Below are 23,896 nucleotides of genomic sequence, written 5' to 3'. Positions count from 1 at the left end.
AGCAGCAAGCATCAGCTTCCCATATATCAACTCCACCTTCATATTGTGAGGGCATTTAATCACCTCACATCAAATTTTATTGTTCAACACCAATGTATGTTTCAAAAAAATTAAATCTTCAAATATAAAATCACCAAACTGAAGCTTAATAAGATTAACTCTATAGTATCTGAGAAGTCTGTGCTAGAATTAGATTCATTCACAAGGATTTATGAAATAATCAGTTACAATAAAGGTTCCATGAAAGAATGGTTACATTTATGAGCAGTCATGTACTCTAAGCTGAGACCTGTTATGCCATCCAAAAAGGGCTTTCAACATTTCCCAGAAATAGTCTACAAAAGGAAGCCTGATCTTGGGAGCATTTTTCAGTATTTAACAATCCCAACTCACAACCTGAGTGTTCCCACTAAGCAGACTGATGCAGAATTCATCCTTTTAAAGATAAAATGGCTAAATTCAAAGAATTTGGTTTCAGAGAATTGTGACATGTAAGGTAAGCAATGTAATACCATTCCCCAGCTCAACAAAACCAACATATATTCATCAATGACTCCTTTGTATAAGATGCTATATTATTATAAAACTATGGTGATCAAAACATTGTGGTATTGGCAGAAAGATTTGATCCATGAAACAAAATAGACCAGAAACTGTCCCCACATACTTTTGGGGGAGATGGAGACATTCATTATCTTAACGGTGCTGATGGTTTCATGACTGTACACATATGTCAAAATTTCTCAGACTGTATACTTTAAATATGTGCAGCTTTATGTAAATTATACCTCAATAAAGCTTTATTTTGTTTTAAAAATGTCTCTACCCTGTTTTTTTGGTTAATAACAACAATGGCCTTTCTATATTCCAGCAAATTGTTACCTGTTCTGGGCTGACACCATTTTTAACTCTATCTCTTCCTTCTATTCCTAGTTTCTGGACAACTTTATACCACGCCTATTATCCCCACATCTCTTACTTTCTCGCTGTCAACAGCACCAATGGCCAGGTGTGGTGGCTCACTCCTGTATTCCCAGCACTTTGGGAGGCAGAGGCAGGCGAATCACTTGAGGCCAGGAATTCGAGACCAGCCTGGCCAACATGGAGAAACCCCATCTCTACTTAAAAAAAAAAAAATAATAATAAATTAGCAGGGCCTAGTGGTACATGCCTGTAATCCCAGCTACTCAGCAGACTGAGGCACGAGAATTGCTTGAACCCCGAAGGCAGAGGTTGCAGTGAGCCGAGATTGCACCACTGCACTCCAGCCTGGGCAACAAAGCAAAAGTCTGTCTCAAAAAAAAAAAACCAAGAGCACCAATGTGTACAACCCCAAGGGATTCATCATGATTGGTCTATGCCAATTATAGTAATCCCATTCCCCTTTGCTTTCCCAGAAATGTGGAGTGGTCATGTGATCAAATTCTGGCCAATGAACTGTAAGGATACGTCTCCTGGGGACTTCTGGGATATGTTTCCCTCCTGGATTAAAGAAGTTGACCTTTTCGGCACATCCTGCCTTGGATGTGGTTGAGTGAGGATGTGATGATTGGTACTACAGCAGCTATTTTGCTACCATGAGGCACAATCCTCTGGATTATGAAAAGGAAACAGGCTGAGGACAGGAGAAAGGAAATAGAGAAAAAGCCTGAGAACCTGACATTGTTGAGCCATGGCACCAAACCAAAATTTGCTTCTCAAACTTTAATAAGCATAAAGAATCACCTGGAGAATCTTGTTAAAGTGCAGATTTTGATTCAATATGTCTGAGGTGGGGCCTGAAAGGCTGTAGTTCCAAAAAGCTCCCAGGTGAGGCAGATCACACCCTGAGTGGCAAGATTTTAGACTTCTCATATTGTGAATAATTAAATGTGGTTTTATTTCTTAAGCCACAGTTAGAATCCTATCACTTTCACACTGACTTGTTGGAGAATTTTCACTCCACTGGGTTCTTTCAGAAAAGGAAAAACACAATTCTGAGACTAAAACTGTTGCTTAAGCTATTTAATTCCAAACTTCTGCAACATTACGAAATAAGTTGAGAAATAAACCAATTTACACAAAGCCAACCAAGATTTGAAGACACTGCCTAGATTTGAAAGATAATTTTTCTTCTCCTCCTCCTCATCCCAACAAACAATTCACTTAGTCATTCAATTAGCCCTTTTTTCATTCATTCAAACACAAACCAGCACATGACAGATGCAAAGCACAGTGCTAAGCATTAAATGCTTAAAAGAGTAAAGCACAGACCCTGCTAACTTGACAGGAGCAGGTAAAGAGGATAAAAGAAGGGCTGGCTTACAGTTTTCACATCATTGGTGCCAATAATTCCACCTATCTCCCCCAGATCTTTCAACAGCAAATTCAGGATCTCAGTTGCCCTTTTCTTCTGGTGGTTGCTAAGCTCTTGTAGCTGGCTCAGCTCTCTCTGTGTGGTTGTCAATGTAGTCTGAAAAACAAATTTCAACAACAAATTCAAAGGGTTGCCCATCAATTTCATACACTCCACATTACAAAGAATAACACCATCATGTAGAATGGATTTCTTTTACATGACTTCAACCTAAGAATCCTTTTAAGGCAAACTCTCGCATAGCACTGCATTCTTGGGTAAGAAGAGGAACTCTTTATCAACAAGTTATATCACATGGCGTTATACATTATATGTCTACATATCAGATGACAATTTCCAAGTCAGGGAAATAAGTTACTAGAAATAAGTAAATCCAAAAAAGAAGTCCTTAAATTTATAACATGTAATTGCATCTTCCTACTTACCAGATATTCTATGTCAATCCTACCTGTTTCATTTCAGGGTCTAAACTTACCTGCAAGGGTCCCCACCTTCACTCCTAAACAAACCTGCTCCCTGGGCCACCTCCATATTCCCACCTAAATTGATAAAGACAGATAGGTCTAGAATAGATGGCCCAGAGGAACATTAATAAGTTTAGAAAACAACTTCAAAAAAAAAAGTCTTCTAATTTTCAGAGTGAAGTTGAATTAAACACTCTTCATCTTTTTTCAAAATTAGGTTACGTTCAATAGTTGGTTTCTCACTATATAGCAGAAGCTCTATTTTCTTGTCAAACTTTAATAAACCATCTCTTTTTCATCCTTCATGTATCTTGCCAAAAGGTATGTATTCTTAACTAACGTTCAACATCAGTAAAACAGTTCTCTATTTATACAATTCTCCCATATGCAGCTAGAGCATTTTTAAACAATCTGTCTAATAATAGTCTTCTAAACCAATCTAGTAATACTTTGGTTTCATGGCAAATTAAAAACGTATTATGAAAAATCTTTCATTGTTTTAAGAAGCAAGTAACATGAAGGACTAATTAAAAGAATCTCATAGAAAACACTAAGCAGAGAAAATCTAAGTCGCCCCCTTTCCTAAGTGACTTCTGAATGAGTTTGTTTTATTTTGTTTGGCATTGCCAACTGCTTATGTCATCTTGTTTTTAAAATCCTCAGAGGCAGTAGTCCCCATCTTGGGAAGCTGCTAGAAAAGTCTTCCTCCATGGAGCTGAATGTATGCCGCGAGGAGCATTTCCTGTCAGCCTCACAGTCGGCAGATCAGCACTCTCCTGCGCCATCTGCTACTTCTTTTTAAACTGGATGCTTTCCACAAAGCAGGCTGCGCACAAGCCCAGGACACCAGGCCATTGGGCAGAGGTGCTAAGGATAGCAGGTTAGAGCCAGTCAGCTTCTCCACCACCCATTTTCCAAGTAGAAAAGGACACATCCCACCCCGCCATGCTAAACATTCACTGCTCCTGCTACCTCTAGCTCACTGCAGAACCTATGGCGTCTTTCATTCGGAGAATCTGGAAATAAGGGAATGTGCAGGCTGAAGCACTGGCTTAGAACAGCAAACAAACAAACAAGGGCAGCTTAGTTCCAGGCTCCTGAAGGTAACAGCTAGGACAAGAAGCTGACGGGAGGGAATGGAATTCATTCAGGAGGGTATAAGCAAGAAGAGTGAAGTCCATACCTTCTATGGGACCCTGCTCTTGCCAGTAGCAATGCTTTGAGATGTATGTATTGATATCGTAGCATATGTACAGATCTGTGCTAAGTGCTTTACATAAACTGTCACTAATCCTCACACCATGAAAGCAGCATGTGATCATCACCATTTTTACAGATAAGGGAATGAATACTCACAAAGCTTAACTGTCTCAGCTAAGGTCTAAGAGTTATGAAGTCAGACTTGTAACTAAGACTTTTCTGCCTCCAAAGTCTGCACTCTTTTGACTATTCCCACAAAGCATCCCCACTAATGTTATCAATTCTCTGGATATAAAACAGTCATGATATGCAGTTCCAGGATGAGTGAACAAAAGTCACTTGCACGAAGTATTTCAATTGTTGGAGGGACCTCAGAGAATGCATCTAACACTGAATAACTATTCAGCCACTGCCTCCTTATACCATGTCTGTCAATGAATATCAACATGAGTACAGGAACAGCAGCCAAGGAAGTCCCACCCCCTAGACACAAATGCTCCAACCGTTTTCTGGGCCAGCTCGTCTGTCAGCTGCTCATTGGCCCGGGTCTTATCCTCCACTTCCTGTGATTTCTGGTCGTAATTGACAGCCAGCTCCTCCAGGGCCTGGAGAACTTCTTTCACCTCATCCTTGGCTGCCTCATTTTCAATCTGGAGACGTGTCAGCTCCTCCTGTATCTTCTCATAGTCTCTTCTTGTGGAAGCTAAAAGCTGGGGAAATGAGATGGCATGGAACTTGTGAATCTAGTGTTCAAATGTTTATGTTCTATGCTGTATCCAAAAGTAAGTAATTTAAAAACCAGATATAAGAAAACAAGTTGGAAAAGTTCAGGATGATGGGAAACCCCACTGTATGGTCCAGACGATAAAAAAATAAAAGAAAAAGACAGGTATATTCTTATTGCAAAAATCTGTTTTGTGTGCATGTGTTTTGTTTTGTATGTTTTTTGTTGTTGTTGTTGTTGTTAGTTTAAAGCTGTATACCCTTAACTCAAAGAATGAATTACACATCAAAAATCACTGTATTTTATAATTATTCCATATTTTAAGCAAAGGATGGGGCCAGGCGCAGTGGCTCATGCCTGTAATCTCAGCACTTTGAGAGGCTGAGGCAGGTGGATCAGCTGAGGTCAGGAGTTCAAGAACAGCCTGGCCAATATGGCAAAACCCCATCTCTACTAAAAATACCAAAAAAAAAAAAAAATAGCTGGGTGTGGTGGTGCACACCTATAATCCCAGCTACGTGGGAAGCTGAGGCAGGAGAATAGCTTGAACCTGGGAAGCAGAGGTTGTAGTGAGCTGAGATCATACCACTGCACTCCAGCCTGGGCAGCAGAGCAAGACTTCGTCTAAATAATAAATAAATAAATAAATAAATAAATAAATAAGCAAAGGATCTGAGAGTCGTTTCCAAGGAAATGACAAGGAATAACACTTACATAGTTTTTAAATGTTATCAGGATTTCACATTGTAAACTGGTTGATTTCACAATCAACTAAAACAGTATACAACAGTGGTCAGTCACCTTTTTTTAACATCCATCATGAAGATATAGAAGGATGTACCCCAAACAGTATCTTTAGTTAAAAGCGAATGTCTGGGCTTGCCGACGCTCTCATTATCTTTGTTCCTACATTGATTTTCCTATATTGAACAGATACTGCCTTGATAGTATAGAAAAAGAAAAATGTTAAGGAGTTTAAACAGTAACAAGAAGGAAAGTTTATCCCAGGCAGGCTGTGCCAATGTGGGGGAAACTGGAGTAGAATGGGAGGTAGAGGGCAGGAAACTCAAGCAAATGGAAGGCCTCGACTATAGCTAAGAGAGAGAGATCAACGAAACATGGTTCACCTGATTACAAAAGTGTAGATTATCTCCCTACCAAGGGAAGTGTTTGGGCAGGGGAGGTAATCATTGTCCTAAAGAGATGAAAGGGAACCAAGAGGAAGGAAATGGTTACAGAGTCCTTTATGCCTAGAGAGGCCTGGGACTGAGGACAGGAACCCAGGCACCTGCTGTCATTGCACAGTGGGATCCAATCCATAGCATTTGGCAACGAAGCAGAAAGCAACTTAAAGCACAAAAGAGAACAACACTTAAACGGTCCTCAGCAAGGGAATTATTAATTGTGCATGTTTGATAAGTTGGCTGGCTATCCTTTGCTTAGGTTCTTGTTTGTAAAATACTTGGCAACACACAATGTAATAAAAACACTTGCTGAAGAACTGAATGCCTTTGGGGAGAGACTGAAAACAATTTGCCTCCTTTTTAGTGTATCAAATACATGCTGACGCAGTACTCGGGCCCTGTTCTCTTTGCCTTCCCCTCCTCTACCTTCTAGTTTTGTTTTTGTTTGTGTATCCCTACAGGACAGCAGGAGAACATGGTGTATATCAAAGATCTGAGCAAGCTGATTGCAAAACTGAAGTAGGACTCAAACAACAGGTCACAGTATTGCTGGGTATTAGGAGGCAGAATCATCCTTGCCCAAGGCCAGGTGCGGTGGCTCACACCTGTAATCCCAGTGCTTTGGGAGCCAAGGCAGGAGGCATGCTAGAGGCCAGGAGTTCAAGATCACCCTGAGCAACATAGAGAAACTCTGTCTCAAAATATTAAAAAATTAGCTAGGTATGGTGGCACATTCTTGTAGTCTTAGCTACCTGAGAGTCTTAGGTGGGAAGATCACTTGAGCCCTGGAGGTTGCAGTGAGCCACGGTTGCACCACTGCATTCCAGCCTGGACAACAGAGAGACCCTGTCTCAAAAAAATAAAAATAAAAAAGGATCATCCTTGCTTGATCACCCAACCAAAGGTCTCTGCCCTTCCAGAACGAAGTATAGCCACTGGCTACTCAATCTCAAAACATCAGGGGTTTTTGAAAGTCAGACATTTATTTTCTAAATTCAGTGATAATCAACTTGTAAGAGGCAGTGAAGGGACATCTACCAAGAAATTTCCACATTATTCTGTGATTATGAAAAGCTTCTTTGCCAATTAAATTCCTGGAACAAACATCAACAACAAAGAGTAATAGAAGAACTTTGTGGAAAAAAAAAATATATTGCATTCTTTACCTCATCCTGATCCAACATCTGTTGCTTCAGCTTTTCAGCCAGCTGGCTCTGCTGGTTAATTTCATCATCCTGAAACGAAACATCACGTTTGTTTTTTGGGTTAGTTATATCATTTTTGATATCCCAGTCTCCCAGTGACAGGCAGCTATCATAAGCTTGCTAATAAGAAGGAAGGAATAGTGTGGTGTTGCTGCACAGAAAACAGACAGGTTCCGAGATCTCATTCAGTTAAAATATCTCTTCACCCACCTTTCTCAGCAGATGAAACAGCTGACTACTCTGGAAATATAATATCCTGCACATTCAACCCAATTCCTGCTCATTGAGAAATCAGAGATCTACAGTTTGGGAACTCAAAGGGACGTTAGAGATATCCCTCCCAATTCAAAGATTCTAACAGTGAAATTCCTAATTCAAAAAATAAAAGAGTGAATTTCTACCTAGCTGCACTGTCATATGTTATTGTCCCAAATCTTGTCAAACACATCAGTAAGCAGGAGTGCTGCCACCGGATCGGCAGGGAGAGCCAACGTTTCCACTTCAAACCTCTCAGACCAGAGAAACATGAACTGGAGATTTGGCATTGGAAGACCTCCTTCTTGATTGGAAGTTAATTTTCTTAACAGTTTTAAAAAAAAACCTCAGGGCAGCTGAGGGGCAGAAGCATTCATGCTTACTTTCTGGGCTGTCACTGAAGTGGGAAAGGCAAATTTTCTCTTCTCACTCTTTTTCTGCCACTAGGTGTTGCTGCCACAAAAGCAAGGGTATTCGCTGCCCACCTCTCCCCACCTCCCCTTAGACTTGGTCCACCCCCAGTGCAGGCGAAGCAGCAGGCAGATGACGCCTAACTACATAAAAAACACAGTCTTCACTGCATTATTTTCACGACTTCAAATAAAATTTGAAACATAGCCTGTGAAGATGACAACCTGGCTTCTAGGGTCTAAACACCAAACAGAGTCAGATTCAATTGAGCATCCTTGGGCACTTCTTCATGCCAGGTCCTGCCTAGGTGTTTTCATCAGCAGCCCAGAAAAACACACCCTGTACTGTGCCTTTTGCCTTTTCCAGGGGTGAAATCCAACCCAAACTTAAGGGCCTGGGTCACAGAACCTCAATGTTCCATGGGATATTCCCCAGCTTGTTTGGTGGTATCTATGCATACATTTGAATCAGGTTAATTTAATGTCACAAACTAATGCTTTCCATGGAGAAAGAAAATTCTAAAATCAGCCATACAGGATCTGAATCTCCTTGTCCTTTATGTAGAATATCATTTGGCTTTGCTTTTCTGCTTAAAGAGATCCTGTTTCTACTGAACTCTTTACACCAATGTTTCTTTAATGGTTCTATTTTCCTGCACAAATCATATTTCTGGCAGGTGAATTAGGGAAATTATACCAGAATGAAACCTCCAAAAACTGGCACTTCTACAACTAGAAGACCATTTTGTAGACATATTTTCTCTTCTACTTTATAAACTTAGCACGTCAGTTACCAGGAACGATTTTGTGTTTATGTTCCTGAGCACTTAAATATTAAACAACTTAGCATAAAGGATTCAAAGAGTTTACCATCGGAGAGCCACCATCTCTTCTCCTGGGACAAATGGACAAGCACTACAAGTGATATAAACCATGAGAGGAGAGAAATGGAGTGAACTCTGTCCTTACGCTGTGCTCATTTCAAAGCCTGAAGATGCAGGCTTCCTCCCAGCAGATGACAAGCTGGGATGCAGTGATTTTTAAGGTACAGTGAAAAACCAAGGGTCCCTGGCCCCACCTGGGAAGGATGAAGAACAAGGATGATATTACAGAAGACATGGATCACTTGTATCAGAGACATTTCCCAAACTATATTTACCCTTTATTAAGGCAACTTATCTAAGGAATTAATGAGATCTACTGTGATTTTTTTTAAAGTCTTTCAAAACCTCCAGAATAATAAGGTGCACTTATATCTACACATTCAACTGCATCTCTTAGAACATGCATAAGCACGCTCACTCTGATGCCAGTTCTAAAGACCTCGTCCATGGATAACAGATTTTAAAGCACTTTTCAGAGAGTATTTTATACTTGAATTTTCTTATACATGAAATAACATAAGGCCAGGTACAGTGGCTCACGCCTATAATCCCAGCACTTTGGGAGGCCAAGGCAGCTTGATCACTTGAGCCCAGGAGTCCGAGACCAGCCTGAGCAACATGGCAAATCTCCGTCTCTACAAAACATACAAAAAAAAAAAATTAGCTGAGTGTGGTGGTATGTGCCTGTAGTACCAGCTACTCAGGAGGCTGAGGCAGATGGATGGCTTGAGCCCGGAAGGTTAAAGCTGCAGTGAGTTGTGATTTCACCACTGCACTCTAGTCTGCACAACAGAACAAGACCCCATCTCAAAACTTAAAAAAAATAATATGCGGCCGGGCGTGGTGGCTCAGGCCTGAAATCCCAGCACTTTGGGAGGCCAAGGTGGGTGGATCACGAGGTCAGGAAATCAAGACCATCCTGGCCAACATGGTGAAGCCCCATCTCTACTAAAAATACAAAAATTAGCCGGGCGTGGTGGTGTGCGCCTGTAGTCCCAGCTACTCAGGAGGCTGAGGCAGGAGAATTGCTTGAACCCGGGAGGCGGAGGTTGCAGTGCACTGAGGTCGTGCCACTGGACTCCAGCCTAAGTGACAGAGCGAGACTCCATCTCAAAAAATAAATAAATAAATAAATAAATAAATAAAACAAAATAACATGCACACCCTTATAAATGAGAAACTGGTCAACCTCAGTTGTCAACAGGTCACTGGTGACCTTTAATTATAAAAATGTTTTTATTGCAATGGTAATCTGCATAAAAATCATCAACTTTCATTTCTACTTAAGCTTGGTTCATGTCAGGATCTCCAAGAGCAGAGCAGTACTGTAGGGGGACAGAGACTAAGAGACAAGGAGTGCCAGTGCCAACTTGTTCACATTGTGTCTCTGCTGGTGGCCCCCTTGGCACCACCCCTTCCACACCACACACAGAAGTAAGCAGAGCCCAGCCCAGCCCAAGAGAAAGAAGGAAACTAATATTTACTGGGCACCTGCACTGTATTAGAAACTTTTAATCCTCACCACAACCTTTTGAAGTAACAGATATGAGCCCCATGATACAGATGAGAAAAAGCACCTTCAGCGGGGCCAGGCGCCAGCCCAGGACTCAGCATTATTGTCACAAGTCTGCCCGGGTCTCAGTGTCATTGTCACAGGTCTAACTCCACAGCGCATGCTTGCCCATCACACAGCATGGCCTCGGGAGAGTACCTGTGCTTGGAGCCCTGGCGGGGCAGCACAGAGGAACAGAAGGGGCAGCTGGGAGGAAACAGTGTGGTCTTTCTCCCTCCACACCCTAAATAGATTCACTGAGGTTGACCAGGTCCTCATTTAAAGGGCTGAGGGCGAAATGAGATGAGCACTGGGGTGGGAGTCAGAAGATATGTAATTTCATCCTAGCTCTGCTACCTATGTGTGTTATACACTTGGGTAAGTCACATAACCACCCTGGGCTAGTGCCTCACCCAAACCTAAATACCTCCTGTTTTACCTTTCAGTAGACTAAGAAGGTGCCATATCCCACCTCATGTATTCTTCAAGCGTCAAACCACCTACATCAACAGAAACATGGAAGTGCCTCCTGGAACATTTCAGAGGAGGACCCCTAAGAATGACAGTTGGTAAAACATAATCAGGCAGTCTATGGGAAGGGTCACTGAGGGCAAACCATTAGCTCTGGTGCCCCCTAAGGCTGAGGCTTCTAGGCTCAGTCCTCTCCCACATCTCTCAGCATCATCATGTGATGGACCACAAATACTAGCCTCGAACAGTGGGCCTTACAGAATCTTCAAAGCACATGCTGTAGGAAAATGACATAACAAAATGGCCCAGGCTGACCATCAGGAGACGGAGACTCTCAAGCCAGCTCTTCAGCTACCAACTGAATGCTTTGGACATGGCATTTTCATCTCTCTGTCCTAATCACTACATTTCGTATGTCTGATTTGAGACTCTAAAGTCTCTCTCTTGGATCAATGAAAGTTCCTTATGCTGCCAAGGTAAATGATCCCGATTCCGCTATTCAGGCGTCTATTCATAGAGAACTGAGCACAGAAACAGCTTCTCACCCTCTCACCCAGGATTCTCTGCAATTAATAAAAATGAGCCCATCAGTTCTAAAATGAGAAAAAAAAATGCATATGGTCTAATCTTCTTTACTGTTTAAACAATAGCAATTCCTTGGAGAAATCAAGAAATTGCATATACTGTTAACTTACTATTGATCTCTTTTTTCTCTTTGTTTGAGGTTTTGCATAAAATACATAGATAGAAATGGAAGATAACGGTATGTGTGGAGCCTAAAGGGCAAGTAACCCATCTCGTGGGTATGAATATTTTATTAAATGTGTTTTCAGAAGAGTAGGATGACCCTAGAATAAAGCTGTGGTTATAGTGCAAGCTCTTGGAATCACAAACAAGCAGAACTAGCTTCCTTAAGGCAACCAGTCACATTCAGCTTGCAAAGGTTATACCAGACTCTGAGCTTTACCTCAAAGAGAGAGGCCTGTAAGATTAATGGCAAGGTTAACATAACAAAGCTGTTTCATACAAGCCGGAGGTGTCCCTAAGCACTCTGAGCTGAACCACAATAGAAAAGATTAAATCAGGCTAAAAATATCAGCAACCCTGATGAAATGAACTGAAAGGATTTAGAATATTCCAAGGGCAACATGCCAAGATCATATAAAACATCAATTCAATTCTCATGCCTCTGGGATTCCTAACCCAACCTTTAATTGATTCTCCCAGTGTTCTCCAAGGCCTCTTTTCCTCTATGCCAACTTGTGCATTTACATGACTATTTGAGTCCCAAAAGCTTGTCATAAAATTGGACATCCCCAATTAGCATGTTCAAACTACTTCATTCAAGAATATACCCATGAAAAGAGCTTCACCAATTAGGTGAAGCCATCAGACCACACTGCTATGGATTTCTCATCCCAGGGCCTTATGGTTATATGATTAAAGTACATGCTTGAATTCTGGGAGTCACAACCCTTGCCCCTAGCTGAGGCTACTGCTGGAGTTTCCAAGAGGTGAAGGATAGGCCCAGAGAAGAAAGGGAGACTTAAAGATCACAGACACTCACACACCCCACCTTTCATGTAGTAATCAGCCCAGTCCAATTTCTAGAAGGCAAGACTCTAAATAGTACCTGCCTGTCTATCTAGCAAGACTCTAAATAGTACCTGCCTGTCTATCTAGGCCAACACACTGCTTTTTCAGTCAAGTTCCCTATAACATTTCCATTCCACATGAATCAAGCTCCCTGAATCTGCAACATCAAAGTGCTAGGGTAGGTATTAGGAAACCAGAAACAAAGATTGGGCTGTAGCCCTACATCAGCCCCATAGGGAGCTGGGACCTGCCATCTATCATCTTTGTAGCAGAATGAGAACTATGAATCCCTGGCCACAGACCTTGTCATCCAGTTGTCTGTAGAGACTGGAGATCTCCTCATCGTACTTCTCTTTCTCCTCTGTAGAGATGCCAGCAACAACAGGAGCAATATTGTCTATGATGGGGGTGTTATCACAAGGCTCCAGGTTCTTCTGGTCCTTAGCACTGATCTGCTCATCCTCAGGCACAGCTTCTCCTGCAAAACATAGCCAAGCAGAGTTGGGGATTAAAGAAATTGAGTATGCAACCCTCCAGGAAGAGTACTAAAAATAATCAGTCCTGGTGAAAAATACACAGAATACATAATGAAGGGCTGTAGTGTGGTTAGAGTTTGTGTTCTTTCTATTTGACAAGAAAGGTCTTAGTTAATTGGCCAAAACTATTCTAAGAAAAAAGAGAACTATGTAAAACCTCCCCTCTCAAGATGCATCCCTGAAGTAAACTGGTTCCAAGCTACTCCAACTTGCAGAGATGCCTAAATTCTTTACATTCATTTTGCTTTAGTTGAGGAATATCCTGGGGCTTTACTAGAGTCATAGTCTCTCTAGTGATTGATTAAAAAGGAAACAGACCTCTAAGGCATCCTAATTATGAATTAATTATGTCACTGTTTCATTAATAGAAACAGCCAAATAAAGAAACACACTGGCATTGTTTGATAGAACACTGTAAGGCTCTGATCCTCTGAATTCAAGAACCTCTGAATCTGAGGTCAGAAGACAGGGTAGCCCTGGATCCAAGACTAGAGCTGCAAAAGCTCATATTTCAATACCACTGTCTCCCCCAGGAAACCAGAATTAATTGGCTCTGCTGGAAAGTTCAAATAGAATAATCTACTGTGATATCAGGTAGTCTTAGGAAAGAAAAGCAGACAATCTAGACTATCTTGCAGAGATCCTACCTACAACTTCTCAGTTTGCAGAGTAGCATTTGTTGGGGCCTTCAAAGGAAGAATTGCCAAATTTGTCAATCAAATTGATGGAAAAGGTACAGCTTGCAAGCTGGCCAATGGCTATCTCCAACAAGAACATCAAAGACATAAAGTGCATAAAAAGGATTCTAAGAAAACTGCTGGCCCCATTGAGTTCTCCCAAATATCTTCCTGGAAAACAAAACCAAACCCAACATACGTTTCCATCACAATGTTTACCATCAACACCACAATCATCTTGCTACAGTCAGTAGTAAGAGTGTCTGCAGTATTCCAAGCCTCACCCCAGTTCCCAGCCCACAAAATCCCTTTTGTAAAAATTCCCCAGGAAAACTGCCTTGAGTCAGAGAGTTTTTCAAAATACATGATAGAAGGCAGGGCACAGTGGCTCAGGCCAAGACGGGCAGATAACTTGAGGCCAGGAATTCGAGACCAGCCTGGCCAACATGGTGAAATACCATCTCTACTAAAAATACAAAATTTAGTATTTGTACAAAAATTAGCTGGGTGTGGTGGTGCACACCTGTAGTCTCAGCTATTTGGGAGGCTGAGGAACGAGAGCCGCTTGAACCCGAGAGGCGAAGGTTGCAGTGAGCCGAGATCGCGCCATTGCACTCCAGCCTGGGTGCCAAGAGTGAGACTTTGTCTCAATAAATAAATAAATAAATAAAAATAAATAATAGAGTAACTGAGATCTCCATCTGTGGCTTCATTAACAATATGTATCATGCTTCAAGGAACCCACCTGAACACTGTACACATTTATCTCAATATAAACAAAACACTGTGATAGTTTAGTTCTGCTGCTTATGACTCCATTATCTCGCTGAATAACCACAAAATACTACATGGGGCCCCCGTGTTAAGTAAAATTAACACCCAATGCTTTCACTTTTGTATCACAGTTCCGTTTGAAGCAGCAACTTGAAGCAAAACGTAGAATAAACTATTACTTTGCTGAATACAAAATTGAGCCAACCCTTTTTCCTTTTCCAACAAGACTGCTATACTTAACCCTTTTTTCTAAAATTATTGACCTGAAACAAAACCAGAATATCAGAGTAGCCTTTGAACAGAACCTGAACCAAATCAATATTTCATTCAGTTCCAATTCCTGGCTTAAAATATCCATCAACAACCTTAGTGTGCACACTGGATTTCATCCAATTAAAGGATCTATATTCTCTACAGTCTGCTAAATCCATGGGCTATAAAAGCAGTACCGTGTTCTTTTTCTTAAACATGTTAGATAGAGATAGATAGACAGATATAGATAGATAGATAGATAGATAGATAGATAGATAGATGGATAGATAGATAGACAGACAGACAGATAGATTTTCTAATCACACAATAATTCAGGATACATTCTTAACATAAACTACTCAAGCAATATGGAGTATACAACTAAAACTTGAAAGTCCTCCTTCACCCCTCCCTTCTAATTCTGTTCCTTCCCCAGAGAAATTCACCACTAACACTTTGGTAAATATCCTTCCTCTTCTTGGATTGTGACTGTATCTCTAATTTTTGAGCTCTAGCTTCTGAAATTTGGGAACAGGGCAATCCAGTACAGTATGAATTTAATCTTCTAGCTTACGCATGACAAAGATGAAATTCTTAGCTGTACTAGACCAGACACCAACCAGAACATGGTCATATTATCCACAGGCCAACTCACTCCAAGAGGTAAGATACAAAAACATCTGGAAGAGACATATTCCCTGTGTTCTTTGGTTTCAAATGGCCAAAGAGGCAATGGTATCATGAGACTAGGGTAAGCTAAGGAGCTGCCCAGTGTGTGTTTTGATTCAGCTGAGTGGGCAAGGGCCGGGGATAGACTTCTATAACCTTAGCAGCAGGTGACCTGTTCTAACCAAAGTCACAGGCCTGACTTCCCCTAAAGCTGCCTTCTTCTCCCATTAAGGAATTATAGCATCACTAAGTAGAAGGGTTGTCCCAGATGGCAGAGATCCAACAAGCTAGCCAATGCTGCTGCAACGCACTGTGAAAGTAGTTAAGGGACTCTCTCATCTCCAGTGCTATGGCAGGACGCTAAAGCCACATTGTACTTTTTAACAGGTCTCATTAATCACAAGCCCATCTCCTGCTTACCCTCTTGGTTTGCTTTCTGTAAAGGAGAGGAAATAACAATGCCTTTATCACAGGGTTGTTCTAAAGATAAATGAAGATAGTATATGTAAAAAGCACAAAAGGCAATATCGTTCAAAGTCCACCTTTTATCCCCTCCTCTCCCTGACAAATTTGCAACTTTGTAGGCTTGGCAGATAAATTATTATTTTTACTTATTCTGTGATTTATGTTTCTGAGATCTTCACAATAATTTTGTGGCTGGAGCTCAGTTCCAAAAATAAAACATGGTATAGCCATGCAAGTCCCTTTCAGGTTTATTTTTATTATTATTAAGACAGTATTTGAAACCTACAGCAGACTTTGTGTGGTTTCTCTTGAACAATTCTCTCAATCAAAGCATTAACATGTCTCCTACAAAGCTACATCTAAACAACCAGCGCTTTTCAGTTTATATTCTAAAGGTCAGGCAGTCAGGATTATTTTTTACAGCAGCCATTTCAACGGAGAAGAACAAAGCCGCAACACGCAGGAACTAAAGCAGCACAACTCCTGCCCAGAGAGGAACCAAGGGCTGGTTTTCCAACACCACTGCCCTTCAAAGGACCGAGAAAATGACTTCCAGAAGCGTCCTGGTAACTACACTGTCCAGCTCACGAACACGTCTGGGGATTGTAAATTCCCAGCACTAGGCAAGACCTGACACTAGGTTATCTGTCTCCATGGCAATCTCACCATGTTAATGGAGAATATTCCCTGCACTGCAGTGGACCGAGTCTCTGGAGAAGCCCCCACATGGTGATTATGGAATAACTGATTCTAACAAGGAAAACAGCTGCAAACAGACCCTAGAGAGATAACGCCCTGAACTCTGATGGTGGGAGAAGGAGAAAAAGACCACCAAATGAAGATTAGCATCTATTTTGAGTCTCCCTCTTTGCATTAAAAGGAGATTTCTCTTAGTTTAGCCCCTGAGGCTTATACCTGCTGTCTATAGGAAAAGAGCTCATAATATTGTAAAGCATCTGAAAGACCTCCCTACATACACACACACACACACACACACACACACACACACACACACTGGAAACCTTCCCCTTCTTTAAATAAGCATCCTGGCATTTACTATTGTCAGATGTAATTACCTTTAAGGACTAAAAAGATTTGTGTTTACATAGGAGCATTCACTGAAGCATACCTATAAGGCTTACAGAGCATTCTAATTATAAAATAAAAACTCCCAGAGGGCGTAAATAACATTTCTACAAAAAATAGAAATCCATCAACGGCAACAGATGAGAATGACACACTAATCAAAAATTCTCATTAGGTCTATTAAAATTTCTAAAATAGGTTTTTGGGTTTTTTTTTTAAAGAAAGAAAACCATTAGACTGCCAGTAATTCATTAAAACTTCACACATGAAATAGCAACAAGCTAGTTATCCTTTTCATAAGTTGAGTTCCTAAAGCCTCAGGAGAACACAGAAAGGTAATTGCATTCTCTCAGTAACTCCGGAGCAGAGATTTGCTGGTTACTCACAGCTTCCGCCAGAAACCACAGCAGATCTGGCAAACGAGGTGCTTTCTTTTAATACCAATTAAATAGGCCCAGTGGCAGACCTAATGGTAGGTAATTTCTATATCAAAGAAACTAAAAGGAAATCTTTAAGTTGCCAGATGGGTGAGAGCAGCTGGCTACAAGATGTCATTATATAAATGTGATGTTAAAAAAAAAAATCATTCCTTTATGAGATTATTTTGCATGCAAATAGCATCTTTCACCCTCATTCCTAAAAACACTGTAAGCAGCTTAAAACATCCTCTAATCCCTTCTACAGCGATTTTCTAATAAACTGGTCACCTGGGACTCTGCATCCTCCTTACATTCATGACCACCTGAACAGGCCACAACATTCTCTTAGTAAACAGACGGTATTTCTTTTACAGAGTTTGGCTGTGTTCTCAAAAGCAAGCAGAGGGCCTAGTAAATTAGATCGCTCCAATGAAATGCTAATTTCTGAGAGTCCATTATAATCATGGATCTGAGAAGGGAGCCAGCATCTTCGAAGATTTAATGTTAAAAGAGCAAATTGTGTTCCAATTGTGGCGGTCCCAAAGTTCCACAAAGCCCCAAATCAGACTAGAGGCTACAGATTTAGCTAGTTACTGAACCATGCCTGCTGGCCTCACAGGTTTTGAACTGGATGAACAAATCTGCGTTAGAGACTGCCGATTTTTCCACACTTTCTCAGCCTGTGATGAAATCATTTATTTGCATGACTTCAGCAGATAAGGTAAATCTATATCCACTGTTTTTTAATCTTATAGGCAATTATTCAAGAGAAGAAAATCTGCAGATACACCAGTTTGTCAGGTCATTTCCTTGTTCTGACACCTGGATTTTCAGGTCCTCCTTTTTCTGACTTAAATCCCTGTAAAAAATTATTTTTCAAGTGCAAAATTCAAAGTATCAGAAGACAGCACGTGTGAAGACTGACCTGGCAGAAACAGGAAGCCATGCACCCAGACTTCACCCCTCCCTCCCCATCCTCCTGTCAAGAGTTTTCCTGATGGATTGGGAGGAGGTTAGCATGAGCTGGAGCTGTAATTCACTCTGAATCCAACTATCTAACTCTATCTCCATATATAGGATTGTTCGAGTCTTTCCCGCACATATGAGCAACAAAGCCATAGAGCTTTAAAAAAAATTCCATTTTCTGGCAACTGCCCCACTCCATCTATCTGTTCCTTAAGCAAGCAGGCTGAACAAATCTCCGTGAGGCTAAAGAGCCAACAGAGCCTCCAGATTCGAATAAAGACCAGCCATCGATATCGGCCCACAAGATGTCACTAGTAGATTGTGGTGAACATTTGTTGCTTTTCAGCCACTTGACACCCATTCTTAAAAAATAGCACCTCAACTTCCTTTTAAGGAATTAGCCCCTTAAACTGCGTGCAGTCTTCATCAGACAATTTATCAAAGTGCCCTGCCCTTCCCCAGCCAAGGCACACCAGCAAGCACAGTATTCCCACTTCTATCCTGGGCCTCTGCTTCTCCAACATAATCACATACAGAAGGGAAAAAGCATTAATTCCAGGTGTGGCCACTTAAGAGACCTGCCTGTCTCTGCTGCCTGTATCCCTGAAGCAGACCCAGCCTACATTTGTCGGAGCCTGTTGCCTCTGCTTTGGAGTCTGCGAATCATTCGTATCCTTCTAACGCATTCTCTTTTTGCTTTAGCCAGGCAGTGTCAATTCCTGTCGCTTGCAAGCCAAGGATCCTAACTAGCACCCTGGGGAACGGAACCAGGCCAGTGAGTGGCTCTCCTTAGCCACATGCACATGCCCGGAGTTATCCTGCCTCCATGGCAATGTCAGAAAGGAATTAAAGCTTAGTGTAGTGTATGTGATACCAGCCACAAGCCTTCTTCTAAGAATCAAGGTTCAACAGTGCCCAGAGGAGAAAACTGCCAGGCCTGCATTCTGAAGTGGCCCCTGTCTTACCGGGAGCTGCTATAAAAAAGTACCATAGACTGGGTGGCTTATAAAGAATTTATTACTTACAGTTCTGGAGGCTAGAAGTCCAAGATCAGAGTGCCAGCATGGTTGGGCCCTCCTGGTAAGGGCCCTCTTCGGGGTTTGCAGATGGCATCTCATTATAGTCTTACATAGTGGAGACCAGAGGGAAGGAAGCTCTCTCAGAACTCACAGGACACTAATGCCATTCATAAGAGTCCATCCTCAGAACCCAGTCACCTCCCAAAGACCCCACCTCGTACTATCACCACCTTAGGGGTTAAGATTTCAACACATGAATTTGGGTGGACACAAAACATTCAATCTATAGCATGCATCAAGCTACAAAGGGTTGAAAATTGGTACAGGTGGAGGTGTGGGGGAGGGCGAGAGCAACCTCTAGGCATGTAATAGACAGTGCAGTATTTCACCAATTTTGAATGATTTAAGGCAGGGCATGCCCTGTCCTGTGGCACAGTCCCATCACTGCCAACTGGATCAAACTTACCTCTTTTCAGTTATCTCCATTATCTGCCTGCACCTGATCTGTAGTTGATTTCCTACTCCTTTGTATTGCTACTTCATTCTACGTAACAGCAAGTAGGAAAAAGCACAAGCATGCGCGCGTGCACACACACACACACACATGCACACACACTTTGCTACACACACCCCTTCCTTGTTCTCCAGCAGCTGAAGTATAGCAGCCAAACTCTTAAATTATAAATACCATGCAAAGAAAGAAATCTTTTTCCCAAGAGACTGCACACAATTGACAAGGCCTCTTTAACTCGTTGAGACTGCAATGTGGAAATATCAATACCCGGGAAATGTTGAGGGGAACTAAGTAGCCACCTTCTATAAGTTTAGAACCAATGTGCATGTCAAGTTTCAAAGGAAAGTTGGCAATATCCTGCCATTCTGGTTTTAGTGAAGGGCACTTCTGCTTTTTCAGTCCACATCTCAAAAGCCCAGCTCTCACGTTTACACACACCAGCCATGCCCTCATTATCTTCTGCTCTGAAGAATTAGGACTGACACGTGGGGAGACCACGGAAGGGCTTCCAGTGCCCCTTTTTTTGGCGTGATATTTATTACACGCATCTAACTGACCCTGCCCACAAATCACTTTGCTAACTTGATGAGCAGGCTGTGCAGACAGTAGAAAGAGAATGAACCTTAGAGTCAGGCCCACTCAGTTCAGATCGCAGCTTTACCAGAGACTGATCCACTTGGGGACGTTTTCAGGCCTGTCATTCTTGGTCACAAGGGCTACTTGAGGATTAAATGCCCAGCCTCAGAATGTAACAAAAAGCCTGGCCTGGTCTGTTGTCCCTGTAACATCCACTGGCACATAGCATGAGATGCAGAGTTAGTGTTTGAGGTAGCTCTGCCCCCTCCATGGGACAAAGGACCTCTCCCCGCCTCCTCACTGCCCCTCACTACTCTCCTTCTCGCCTGAAACTTACATCACTAAAGTCAGTTCTCTACATTTAAGAACTTTGCCCCCAGAAAAATCACCTTTAAATACACATGTTAGCTGGGGAGGAAAGGAGAGCCCTTCGGAATCCCCCCAATTCCCTTCTCCCATCACAACCAGTGGTGACGTGGCGATGGGGTTGCTGGGGGCCTCTCAGACTCTCTCTGTCTTCTCTTCTTTCTCTGTAGTCCAAAGGGCCCTCACACCTACCTATGCCTTCAATTACTACCAAAAGATTGACAACTCCAACTCAAGCAAACCCTCTGAGCTCCAGACCCTCAGACTTAACTTCTTATCTGAATAATGTTCCCCTGAATGTTCCACGGGGACCCTAAACCCCCTCCTCCCTCACCCCTGGTTCTCCTCCAGCATCCCCAGTCTTAGGGAACGGTCTCACCCTCCATCCAACTCGGCAAGCCAGAAAACTCACAGTTGTCATTGAAACCTCCCTCTCCCATAGCCAACCCCTCACCACACCCAGCTAATTTCTCCTCCTAAATATCTCTCAGGTTCATCCATTTCTCTCCCTTCCTACTACCCTCTCATTTCAATACCATCATCTCATCCCTGGAAGACCACCCCAGCTCCCAGCCCTCTTCTCTGACCTGCAGTCCACTCTCCAATACACCCAATGGATCTTCAAAAATGCGAAGGTATGACCTGCAGCTTAACACCCTTGACCAAAATTCTGAAGACAGGAGAGCCCCGCCTATCCCTCGAGCCCATCTCAGGCCAGTGCTCCCTGCTGGCCTATGTCCTCCATTCTCAGAGCCCCCACCTCACCTCATGCCCCCTATTATGCCCGGCTAACTGCTGCTTCTCGCAGATACTAATCTCTATATTGCATATTCAAGGAACCCTTCACTGGCTTCTCAATCAAGGTCAGGGCCCCCTGTTGTATAACTCTTGGCACCTGTGCTTTCCCTTCTTGGTATGCAGCGTGGACTACCATCATACATTTATTGGTGAGGACTGTCATTTACCTTCCTCCCCGCTCAGACCGTCCTGAGGGCAAAGACCACATCTGACTGCCCACGCTTTAATCTCCAGCACCTGCATTAAGCATCTGTTTGCTTCCCATACATTTATTGGAGGTCTACTCTGTGCCAGAGTATATCATCATACATTATTTTTCCCAAGTTATGTAACTTAAGGGCTCATGTAGGATCTCACCCAAGAGGGCACAGAAAACAGCACATTTCTTTCTTTTTCTTTCTTTTTTTTTTTTTTTTTGAGATGGAGTTTTGCTCTTTTTGCCCAGGCTAGAGTACAATGGTGGATTCTCGGCTCACCGCAACCTCCGCCTCCGGGGTTCAAGCGATTCTCCTGCCTCAGCCTACTGAGTAGCTGGGATTACAGGCATGCGCCACCACGCCTGGCTAATTTTGTATTTTTAGTAGAGACAGGGATTCTCCATGTTGGCCAGGCGGGTCTCGAACTCCCGACCTCAGGTGATCTGCCCACCTCGGCGACCCAAAGAGCTGGGAGAAAACAGTACATTTCTAAGGAGATTTGCAACGTGTTCGAAGAGTGACAGTTAAAATGATGTCCAAGTAAAGAGGCCAAAAACAGGACTGAGTGCCCAAAAGATGCTAAGCATGACAGTGAGTCAGGCAAACAGGGCAACGGGCAGATCCCAGAGGATGGCATTTGATGAGGGATGGAGAACTGCAAGGTTAAAGTTTGGCAAGAGATGCAAAATGATGGGGGAAAAAAGGTTCATTGCCCACCCTGTAATGTTTCTAAAGCCAGCACCCCCAATCCTTTACCAAAAGGCTTTACTGAATGTCCTGGTCATCCAGCAGAGAACTGACCTGGAGGATTCCCGAAATAAAACCTCATATGGCTACTCCCCACCTTGCCAACTACTGCTCCCGACTCTCCCATTCCTGCCAAATTGCAAAGAATCATGCACCAGCCTCAGGTGCTGAATTATTCAATTATTCTAGTAGCTTTCCAAACACGTGTGCTGCTAGAAAATCTTTCAAAAAATAAAAGAATCATGTTATTTAGGCTACTAGGTCATTTCTGAAACCTGTCTTGAATTCTCGTTTGCCACGTAATTGTTTTTCTATTAAACAATAGCTCATTGACACCCCACCCTTACTAGAAAAAGCAGTGACAAACATGTAATCACAAGACAATCTGCTGCAGTTACAAACAGTCAGCGTTACCTCCCGATCCTGCACAACAGCCCCCGGGCTCCTACCCTTACCCAAAGCTGAGGTACTGCTGCAGCACCTAAAATACTGAACACAGCAGCAGAGGACCTGAACAACAACTTCCAACTATCCGCCATTCCCCTACACACACAGCAACCTGCCTTATTTTAGTTAAGAAGAAAAAAAAAAGCCTTCTACCTTCTAACCTACGTCACAATGCTAAAATCACTAAAATAATCTGTCTGCACTTAGATCTGGAAACCCCTCTTAACACCTCACCCACAACCCACCCACCCACTGCATGTCAGCTCTCTGAGATATTTTCTCCCAGTAGAACAAACCAAAGAGAATGTTTTGGGGAAGAAGGAAAACGAGTCACGAACCAAGCCTTTAAGACTCCATTTTAGCACAGGGCTCCTTTGAGAGCCCTATATTTCTGGCATGAAGATGAGTTCAGCCAAAAAATGCAAGTATTTGCCAGAGGTAGACTTTTAACCCCAAACCAGTGATAAAACTCACATAGGAGAGAATGACATTTTTCATTTAAGTCAAAAGCAGTCTGAGCCACTAAGTCTCAGGCACTTTCCTCTAACCTACAAATAGGGGTACCAGTGAGTTATTACAGTATTAGATAGAGGGCATCTCATTGGAAGCAGATTAAGGCAGCCTTGCAGATAATCACTGGTCCACACTAACAATGCATGCTAGCCAAGTGATGGGATGGGGATGGTGCCTGTGTTACGGACTAAGAAAACATCTGCTTGTTCATACAGGTTGTTGCCAGGAGGAATCACGCTGCACCATTGCCCCAACTTTCCCAAGTGTCTCCCAGGATGCCAACAGTCACAAGAAAAAGAAAGCACACACACGGCCAGGCATAGTGACTCACGTCTATAATCCCAGCACTTAGGGAGGCCGAGGTGGGTGGATCACTTGAGGTCAGGAGTTCAAGACCAGCCTGGCCAACATGGTAAAACCTCATCTCTACTAAAAAAAAAAAAAAATTACAAAAATTAGCCAGGTGTGGTGGTGCACGCCTGTAATCCCAGCTACTCAGGAGGCTGAGGCAGGAGAATGGCTTGAACCCTGGAGGCAGAGGTTGCAGTGAGCCAAGATCACGCCACTGCACTCC

General features: G+C 42.5%; 1 protein-coding gene across 1 annotated transcript in view; it reads right to left on the bottom strand.

Annotated features, from left to right (window-relative positions):
* The window catches only part of KIF5C (kinesin family member 5C), a 151,485-nt gene that overhangs the window by 40,672 nt on the left and 86,917 nt on the right, over positions 1 to 23,896 (bottom strand). Inside the window, exons 12-15 of the mRNA XM_024243602.3 lie at positions 12,604 to 12,779; positions 7,095 to 7,163; positions 4,524 to 4,730; positions 2,306 to 2,452 (exon numbers count right to left, since the gene is read on the bottom strand). Of these exons, the coding sequence (XP_024099370.1) occupies positions 2,306 to 2,452; positions 4,524 to 4,730; positions 7,095 to 7,163; positions 12,604 to 12,779 (599 nt within the window). The remainder of the gene's footprint in view (positions 1 to 2,305; positions 2,453 to 4,523; positions 4,731 to 7,094; positions 7,164 to 12,603; positions 12,780 to 23,896) is intronic.

This window comes from Pongo abelii, chromosome 11, assembly GCF_028885655.2.
Source record: "Pongo abelii isolate AG06213 chromosome 11, NHGRI_mPonAbe1-v2.0_pri, whole genome shotgun sequence".
In the NCBI taxonomy this organism is placed as follows: domain Eukaryota; kingdom Metazoa; phylum Chordata; class Mammalia; order Primates; family Hominidae; genus Pongo; species Pongo abelii.
Note: the sequence above shows the minus strand (reverse complement) of the source record. Positions and strands in the feature narration are given on the sequence as shown.